Here is a 10,226-nt window from a genome sequence, read left to right as displayed (position 1 = left end):
TTCTAAGGTATACTGATAACATTGTACATATGCTGGAAAAAACCACAGAGAATGTGTCCTGGAAATGACTATGGACCGTCCCTCCTGTGTCCTCTTAGCTGGAGCACTTTGAAATCATGACTTAAGGATTTTCAGGATATATGCAGTTTTTGCCTCATATGCCAATTTTTGAACACAACTCCATTAAGCGGTAATTCCACTAGGATTTAAGTTATAGTGAATGTTAAAGTTAGTTTTTTAAAGTGGAGTAAGTTGATGGGAAGTAGCAGGATGCAAAGAATTACCAAATGGTGACCCTCCTTCGGTGCAAGTTTGGATCCGTTTTTGAGCTAGCCTTCTAGTAGTAGTTGGCAGAAAACACCTTTTTTTTCTAACTTGCCTGTCTAGTTTCTCTCAGCCGAGTCTTTCCCTAGACCACGTACGTCATGGCGGCCAGTTAATAACTGGTATGTGGGAACGCATTTCAGAATAGTGAGAGCAGCCTCTTCCTTTTGTTTCCAGTCCTCTGGGGGTTTAGGAGTTTGAAATGTTCCTACATGACACTTCGGTGAAACATGCCTGCAACTGGTGCCAGGCCAGTGAGCTACAGGGTGGGTTGGCAGTTAAGAGTCACGATGGGTTGAAAAGATCATTGCCTAAGGGAGGGGTAGAAGGCTGAGCGGCTGCTCTGTGGAATCCAGACTCGGTATGCTCTACCTAACCTCGCTGGTGAAAAGTAGATTTTTCCATCACTCAAGCTAAGTGGTTCTCAAGCTCGCGTGGCACAGAATCACCTAGAGATGATTTGGGAGCCCCATCTCAAGGTTTGGGTGCTGGTGGTCCACAACGTGGGGAACCACCCCTCTATATGGCAGTACTCACTTGGCAAAAGCAAGTTGAATGGCTCCCAGGGAAGTGTTTCGGGCGGGGCATTCCCAGCCTTTTGATAGATCGTTTTCAAATCTGGCACTTTGTTCCCTCCTGAAGTACTGTGCGTCTTCACAAGTGGGTAGGCATTTCGAGTAGACAGAAACACAGCCACAGGGGAGAAAAGGAGGCAGATCCTTTTTTACTTGGAATTTAAGAGGGGACAAAGAGCTATTTGCTGAAGACCCTGCACTGCTCAATGACAAGGGACCAAAGATGGGACAAGAAAATGCTTCAACGTGCTGAAAAGGGAGAGAAACCATAGTGCTACTCAGTCTGAGTCTGGAACTCATGGCCACAGTAAATTTAAAGGGCAAAAAGTTCTCTGGAATTCTGTTTTTCCTTGTTAAAAAGCAAATCTACAGGATTATTCAATCTACAGTTATAGACCTTCTCTAATTAGAAGATGGCAGAATGCCAGTTTTTATTTCCAGATTATTCCAAAAGCAAACAGTAGCAACAGCATTTTTTAAAAATGGCTTTTATTGAGACACTTTTAGGGCTTCTGCAACATTTCTACTTGGAAATCTTTATTTCCAGTTCTTAGGTGGCTAAACTCTTTTCCACATGCCAACAAGGCCCACTCACACCACCTCAGCAAGGAGGCATACTCGTCTTTGTTCAAATGTCCAACCTGGAACGTCCCCCCACCCCGCCCCACTATTTTGCACAAGTCTCACTAGTACTCCATGTAGGACTCTAAGCCCAGGCTAAAGTCTTCCTACCTTTTAATTAATTAGGCAGACTAATTCCAAAACAAATGTGAGATGGCTTAAATGCAGCTGGTATTACTGTCCTCAAGGGAAAGAGACCTTCTCAATCTGTAGCATCTTAACTTGGGGACATCCTGTCCTAAATGGTGCCCACAGAATTTATAAGCTGTATAATGGATTTAGAGTAGCTCCACGCCAGCCCCGAACACCCTAAAGGGTCTAGTCTATTTTTGTGCTTTCTCCTGTATTGTTTTTGAGAGGCACGACTTTACATCTTACGGGAACGTTGGTCAAAAACCTTTACTCCTGGGTAGCAAAAGCATTAACAAGATGAACCCCCTGGGAAGAGTCCCAGAAATCATGGAAACTAGCCACTTCAGAACTCTTTAGGCCAATGTCCCTGGGAGGTGGCTGACCAGCCTCTGCATGGACTGGAGCATCCATCCCATCACTGTCGTTAACTGCCAAAAACATCGGCCTAATTCTGCCTCTTTGTAACTTTCTGTTCTTTAGTACGGGGTTGCTCTTGGAAATCCATGCACAGTAAACGCACCATACCAGCTCCTTGCATCTTGACAGCCCTCCAAACGTGTCATCTCCGAAGCCTTTTTCTTAACGGCAAGATGGTCCAGAGAGTTATAACAAAGGCAGAGAGAAGTTGACTATTTAGTACAATTGTTCCCATTATAAGGTGAAAACTAACATTTACTTCATTTAGACAAAAGAACACCAGGGCATTAAGATTCTGCTTGCAAATGAATGCTAACTTATGTTTACATCCTTTTATCATCGAGACATTTACATATATAAGCAGGCTCTGCTCCTCAACAAAAGGGGAACTGAAAAAACTCGAGGATGTTTATTTTAGCCAGTAAAAAGAGAAAAAGACAAAAACCAAACCAAAGAATTTGCAACAGGTGCCTTGAGAGAAAGCATTCTTTATGCCAACGGCAAATCTTGGTCTTCCACAAGTTTCCTCAGTGGCTGTACCTCCATCTCTGATGAAAGAGAGCCATGGCATCAACTGGCACAAGACATAATGGACACACAGGACTGTAATGTGTAATAAAGCAAATATTTACATTAAGCACAATACAGCAATTTATTTAGATGCTTAAAATGAATACAAAGGGAAATAAAGATCACAAAATTATACATACTACAACAGTGTGTCATATATTAGATGGTATAAATGACTACACCAGGGTGGTGTTTAACTAAAGATAAAACTAAATATCCAAAAGGCAGCAAGTCATTGGTTTGCTGCTTCAACACAACACACTTTCATACAGATCTAAAAGGTGTCAAAATTAGTAGCTGCAAAGTCAATTCTTGCATGTGATTTTAGCTTAAAAGATTTCAGAAAACATCTGAAATACCAGTTTTTGTTTTTGTCAGCTGTAATGTCAAGGATATTCAGAACAAGAAAAATTCTATAATACAAGAGAGTCCAGATATATATCTTATGTGGCTGGCCTCTGTTGCGAGATTGTACAAGGTTATGTGCAAAAACTAAGTCTGTCCCGAAGTCCACACTAGCGTAGTTTCAGGCTTTTGCTAGGTCAACTAGATACAGCGCTTATTAACACAGCAAGGGCAACACTAAAAAAAGAAACAAATCTATGATGGGTACACAATAACAATATCATAAGCATCACTTGAATAGGTCTAAAAGACTGTACAAATATACATTTCAACTATTCAGAATGAATACATGAAAAAAAAATCAATTTCCCCAAAGTCTACTATACACATTGGACTGGTAGCTTGTACGTTGGCCCTACACTACCGTTTGAATCAAGAGAACGCTTCTCAAGGACATCCAACCAAACATTTTACAGAGGGAAAGACATGTTGAGAAGGCAGATAAACCTCTGCTTTTTCTCATGTGCGTTCATGAGCCCCCAACTTACTGGTTTTTCACATTTAGTTACTGTGCCTGTCACAGCACGTTCTAACGCAAGATCAGCCAATCATGTGTCATAGACTTAGAAATAACCACTTGGATCAGAGTGGCCACATGTCCCCACAGCCTGATGACCCAGCACTCAAAAGGCAGTACCAGTTAGAATACAGCTTTGCAGTCATACTGAAAGGAGAACAGAGTTCCAGGCTGCAGCATTTGTCACCAATGCCAGAGAACCTGGCCCTTAAGCCTGTTGGCTGCTCAGTTTAACTCCGGTCAAGCTGCCATGCATCGGCTCAGCTACTCCATCAGTCATGTTGTCAAACTGCTCCCCATCCTCACTGTCAATTGTGCTATTCTGCCACTCAATCTGTGGGTTGGATAAGCGCTCATCATTTTCAGTTGCATTCTTCCATTGTGACTGGTCCTTGGACCAAAACCCTTCAACTTTTCCATAGGAACTATTCTTCCATTTCAACTGCTCTCTGTCACCTTGCATGGTAGCCTTTTTTTTGGCAGCTGGCTTACTGCTCCTTGCATCTTCACTCTGGGAAGACTCATCGGACCAGGTTCCTGTTTTCATCTCACATGTGTTGTCCTCGAAGTCTGACACTTGTTGGGAACCAGGGCCGCTCTCAGATGGGGAAGCACCATCTTTCCACTCGACAACATCATCTTGGTCCACCTCACTATCAGAGGCGTCATGCATTAGTTTGGTTGGTTCCTCAGTCAAATGAATAGTTTCATATTTTGAACCATCCTCCTCTTTTTGGTCTAGCTTCTCAGACTCTAAAGCATCCTCAGAAATTACCTTCTGTATGTGTTCCTCTGGGTTATCATTAGGGATTTTAGGCTCAACTTCAAAAACAGGGTCAAAAGGGCTATCACTTCCATTGGATTCTTCTTCCAAATTTTCAAAACTGTCTGAGGAACTGTCATCTTCCTTCCCAAGGTTGAGCTTTTTGTCAGCAGTTTTACTAGCATTGACTCTGGAATCCTTCTCATCATGATTTTCAAACAGCCACTCAGCATCAAAATCCATCTCATGCTTAACTTTGTTTAATTCTTTCATGTTGAAGCCCAGTAACACACCAGGCTTATACTTTTCACAGTCTCGGACACACTTCTTCCTCTTGTTACTAAAATGGGAAGCAATGTCACTCTTCCACAACCATAAACTGGCCGCCAGCTTCTCAATTTCTCTCCTGGTGGGATAGGGCTGCTTGTTGAAGTACTTTGTCAGGAAGCTTTTCCTGGCTTCATAGGAATCATCTTCATGACCCTTGGGGTCCAAGGCTAAAACAACAGGCTCCTCAGGCTTCTCTTCAAAGAAGCTGGGCGGATCGCTATCATCATCTAACTTTCGCTTTTTCAGCAAGGGAAATTCCATTTGCTCGTAAGTGCGCTTCACAGGTGCCAGGCCTGGTGACTGGTTAAGCCGAGAGGGTGCATTTGTCTTATCTTGGCCATTCTGGGTCTTTCCGACACCCCTGCAGTGGACCAGATGCAGAGTGATAGTCGAGGCGGTCATGTTGCTGGTATACACGCCAAGGCAGTGGATGCATTTGTAGGTGAGCTTTTTCTCCACGGGGTGAACCGTCTGAATAACTTGGTGCCTCTCTCTTAAGTGATGTGCAAGTGCATCAGATATGGGTCCTTTTAGGATTGAAAAGCAAAGAGGGCAAAGGGTTTTCCCGACATCCTTTTTATAGGGCACTGCAGCTTGAGGTGAACTTTTAACAGGGATATCTGCCTTTTCCTGAACTTTTGGCTGTGGCTTTGGAGGGACTGGAGGGTTGTTTTGGGCATGGTAAGCAACAGATTCAGCAGGGGCATCCCTCAGGTTGTACGTAGTTACAAGGAGATGGATGTTAGTGTGACTGCCCTGCTGCAATGTCAAATCAAAACTCAGAGTAGAGTCTGTTTTAGGTCCCATCTCTTCGTCAATATGAACCATCCGCATGTGTGCCGCCATCTTTTCCACATCATTGAAAGTTGAACGGCAATATGGACAAGACAGACCATGAATTAACATATGGTTGAGCAGAGTGTCTGTGGGCAAATAGCGATTACAGTAGAGGCATTTGCTAGTAAAATTGTGTATTTTCATGATGTAGTTGGCTACTGCTGGGACTTTCTCAGCTTTATGTTCTTTTTCGAAGTGCACACTGTAGACATTTTCAGGAAAAAGCTCATTACAGATTGTACATATTTTCCACTTCTGAGTTGAGGAAGTATTGGGTGGGGGAGGGCCAGTGGCAGCTGCAGTAGGTTTGGAACTGGACTGACCTAATACTCTGGATGCCTGTGACTGGGAGAGGGAAGGAGACTTTAACTGGCCCGACGAGAGAGACGAAGCATTTGGAGACTGCAGCGAGTATCTTGCTGGTGCCTGGGTCCTCTGCTCTGACCCAAGTCCGTAAGATCTTCCATTTCCACTTGGAAGTAACTGCTTCACAGACTGAGACTGTTGAGGGATGGAAACTGGTGCGTTGCCACCTAGACCCAGTCTCATTGACTGACCAACGCCATAGCCCTGGCCTACAGATTTGACTCCATAGTTGTTCTGCTGTAGGTGAACATTAGACATCATGTTGACGCCTGTAGAATTTAAGTTAGGCTTTGGTATTGAGAGTCGATTCACCATCTGCTGTGATGGTAAAGACCGGACGTTTCCAGAAGCGAGGGAACCAATTCTTGATTGGAGTCCCATGCCCTTCTTGTCTTGAGGTTTGGGAGCAATCAGCATCAAGGGTTTGGATCGGGGAACCACCACATTTGTGTGCCCAATCATGGCAGTGACCTGATAGCCTATGCGTTCATGGTCTTCAATGACATGCTGTACCAAAGCTTCGTAGGACTTTGGCATGAAAAGGCATCGCTTGCAGTGAATACTACTTTCTTCCCGGGCATTTGTGCCTAAGGGGACTGCACCATTGAGTGACTTTTCTCCTGCCTTTGCTATGTAAGGTGCTGCCACATGCTGAAAATGTTCCCTGTAAATGTGCTTCCTAACTATTTCATAAAGAGGATCTCGGTAAGTGCACTTCTTACAGTAATAAACAGCTTGCTCTACACTGTCAGCCTGCTTAGGTTTAAGGCCATCGCTTTTGCTTTTATCTTTGAAAGTGCTGAGGCTGCTACTTGGTGCGCTGGCGTTTGGAGCATGAAATATTTTAATGTGTGTTTCCAAAGTCTTTTTGTCTGCATTGAAGGTACAGTAGGGGCAATTAAGGAGAATCCTATTTTCAAAGTCTTCACTATGGACATTCCGGAAATGACTTTTGTAGGCAGAGAAAAATTTTGAAGAAAATGGGCAAGCACTGCAGCAAAAAGGTTTTGTCCGATAGTCCTAAAGAAAAGACAAAAACTGGAATCAGAATGCCACTTCAGATAAGCAGTAACAGGTTTTAGGCTTTTTTCCCCCAGACAGTCCTTAAGTCTCTTAAGACATAATGCTATTTTTAGAACTGAAACTCTATAATGCACTGAGATTTCAGTATCATTTTTTTCCTTTTGCAAAATGCAAAATAAGTTTATAAAATATTCAAATGAGAAAGCTGTTTTAAACTAAACACTTGTTTTGGCATCACAGTGTAAATAAAAACTCCATTCAAAGTTCTTCCTCAGTGTTTTTAGAAAAGACCAGAGTCACATTCGCTCATTGGTTTTAGAGAAACCAAAGACAAATGGCTTCAAGAGAAACGTTTTAGTTAGAAAGGATAAGAATAAGCTAGCTGAAATCACTACAATTACTCTGTGAATTGGTAAGTTGCTGAAGGCTTCAGATTCACGATATAGTGAAACTCAGGGCCCAGAGTGTTGTAGTGCAATTAGGCAATATAATATAAAGACACACCTTTGATCCTCCCCATCATGGAAAAATTTTCATAGGAAAAAGGGCTCATCTTCAAAAAATCTCAAACATTTCCCCCCTCTGATCAAAGCCGAGTATAGTATTCAGGTTTCACTGAGATCAAAAAACTAATGATTTGAAAAGTCGGCTTTCTTCCACAAGCCATGCTGTTCCTTCTTAAGCAAGAGCAGCTTCAAAAGAAGTAATGAAGTGACAGCTGCTTTGATTCAAATTAAGAAATTAAATAAAAATTTCCTACAGACTGTGAGGAAAGCAAGGTGTTAAAAAGCCAATAAAAAAGTAAAGCATTGCAGAATATACTGGTATCAAAGAGCAACTTACAGAACCATGCTCATTAACATCTGTGCAGCTGGTCCTTTGAAGATAGGTGAAACACAACTTTGGTGAGAGGTGATCTTTTTTCCCCTAGAAACCTAAGAAACCTACCTTGTTTCAGATACCAATTCGAACCAAAATGAAATACTCTGTTTTTCCTTAAAGCTCAACCCTTCTTTAGTATTTGTAAAACTGAATTAACTAAGTGATGTGTCCCACTGGAAAGCTTTCATATTTTAAGACTGCTGGTTAATACCCTTTCTTGGGGTATTTCTAAGAAAGAAACAGGTGACTACATTATCAAATTTCTGAGGTGGATTTTAAAAGTACTGATTCCCTGCCAAGTACATTCCAACAGGTGAATGGATCAATAATCCAGAATTACTACAATCACTTGAAATAAATAGTGGTACAGTTTGAATTGATAATCACTTCTCCCTGTGGAAAAAAACATCACCTATAACTCCATTTTTGTTATATCATCACCTATTGATATTTGCCGGCATGGCTGGTGCCCTTGATTACCTAATACTGTTTTTAATTCCAATTTGTAAAAATTAAGCTGCACCACTGTGCCATCCTACAGAGTCACCTGTGCCATCCCCCACGTGCTGGCTTAGGCTACCCGGAGAGGTTGGGTGACAACACAGATGAGTAAGAAAACGTAAATGGAAGTAAGAGCCCTGTCTTCCCTTCTCTAGAAAAAACAAGGATTGCAACACAGAAAAATGATGGATACCCTAGATGCACAGAATGCTGGAGGGAACATTTTAGAATTAGAAGAACCAAACAACTTTTGACAGGGGTTAGGGGAGGAGAGGGGAATGCTGGTATACAGTGGGCTTCACAACTTTTAAGTAACAAACTTTCCTATTCCTCTTACACTTGAAGTTTCAGTACAATGACAAAAAAAAAGACCAAAAGTTCTTCCTAATTTTCCCTACCTCTTAGGAAAATATGAAACAATCAGTTTCAACACTTCCCACGTTAGGCTGCTGCCTACAAACAGTGCAACACCATGAAAGATGCAGAACTGAAAAGGGAGGATGCTTCCTTTTGGGGAAGTCTCCTGTGCCACTTACCTGGTTTTTTGTAAGTGAAGGGTCCCATAGTCCTACATCCTCCCATGTAGTGTTTTTCAAATAAAAGTCATTAGGTTCAAACTGTTTAAAATCCTAGAAAACAGTGAAAGAAGTTTCAAAAACATTGTATCAACTCTAGCTCAACTTTACATATAAATCCTATCTCTAACTAGGGTTGGGGAGATGCACAGGAAAACTGACACCACCAAGAACTAAACTAGGATCGACAGAGCTCTTAGGAAATACAAAAGGGCATATGGATGTTACATTGAACTTTTTATATCAACTAAACATTCCCCTAATGGTCACCATGTTTCCAAAGAAACCACTGGAAGTTCTAACTAAGTAAAAAATTCAGCCACATATTAATACCAAAGCACCCTTCGTAAGAGTACTATAACTCATCAGTTGTAATATTAGAATGGAGTGTAAGAGAGCGACGTTCACTTACAGTAAGTACTACAGATGAGATAGTCTGGTTCTGTGCAAGAAAAATCTTTTGTGGGAGATGGGGGTGGGGTGGGATTGGACTGGAACGAAAACTCAGGATTTCTCAACCCCAAAAGGAGGAAAGCTACTCAAAGAAAGCAAGTAGTATTATGTTAAATTTACATTCTTGTGTAAAAATTTGATCCCCTCCATCCTGAGACAGGAACATAAAAAGTTTTATGGTAAAATTCCTCTTGTTCCTAAAAGGGTCACAGTTCAGTGTGGAAAATCAAGTACACATATATTCCAGAGTACGTAGTGGGTGCAATAATGGGAGGAACAAATCAAATGCAGGATAGAAAAGGTACCTTTAACATTTGCATTATTTATTCTTGTGAAGATTATTACCCCACTGCGTGGGAAGTAAATGGACTGTTTCATCAGGCAGATCTACCTGAACTTGAGGGATTGAACTGCCACACCAGGGACGACATAACTAGAGAAACCCAATTTTGAGAAGCTTCAGTCTTCATGATATACCCCTAAAGCAGGATTAACAGGAACCAGGAAAAGAAAACCTGTTGCATGAAGGAAATTGCTTTTTTACTTTCAATTCCATCCGAACATTTACTGAGTGCCTGTTACGTGCCCAGCACTGTGCTAAGTGCTGAGGATACAAAGATGGACAAGGTAGTTACGGTCCCTGGCCAGCTGGAACTTAAAAGGCTAGTGGGGAAAACAGCTTTAAACGTTTCTTTCCAATCAGAGGTTGTTGATCAACTAACCACAAGACCTGGAGTAATGAGATCTAGAAGAGGAGACCACTGCACTGGCTATCCCACAGGGCTGTTAATAAAGCTCATAGAATAAAAAGGCTAGAAAAACAGTTTGTGAAGTCCAAACTGTTACCTAGGGGAAGATAATAGTCTACGATGGGTCAAAAGGGCCAACAAATGCTCAAATCCCAAGGAAAGAGACAACAAGCACCCAAACCACCA

General features: G+C 41.9%; 1 protein-coding gene across 4 annotated transcripts in view; it reads right to left on the bottom strand.

The window, feature by feature from the left end:
• Positions 1-2,696: 2,696 nt before the first annotated feature.
• The window catches only part of ADNP (activity dependent neuroprotector homeobox), a 34,427-nt gene continuing 26,897 nt past the window's right edge, over positions 2,697-10,226 (bottom strand). For all 4 annotated transcript variants that reach the window (XM_068524142.1, XM_068524139.1, XM_068524141.1 and 1 more), the window contains 2 exons: positions 8,800-8,892; positions 2,697-6,877 (listed from right to left, as the gene is read on the bottom strand). In XM_068524142.1, coding sequence (XP_068380243.1) covers positions 3,770-6,877; positions 8,800-8,892 — 3,201 coding nt within the window. In that variant the 3' untranslated portion in view covers positions 2,697-3,769. The remainder of the gene's footprint in view (positions 6,878-8,799; positions 8,893-10,226) is intronic.

Source organism: Eschrichtius robustus, chromosome 16, assembly GCF_028021215.1.
Source record: "Eschrichtius robustus isolate mEscRob2 chromosome 16, mEscRob2.pri, whole genome shotgun sequence".
NCBI classification, from domain to species: domain Eukaryota; kingdom Metazoa; phylum Chordata; class Mammalia; order Artiodactyla; family Eschrichtiidae; genus Eschrichtius; species Eschrichtius robustus.
Note: the sequence above shows the minus strand (reverse complement) of the source record. Positions and strands in the feature narration are given on the sequence as shown.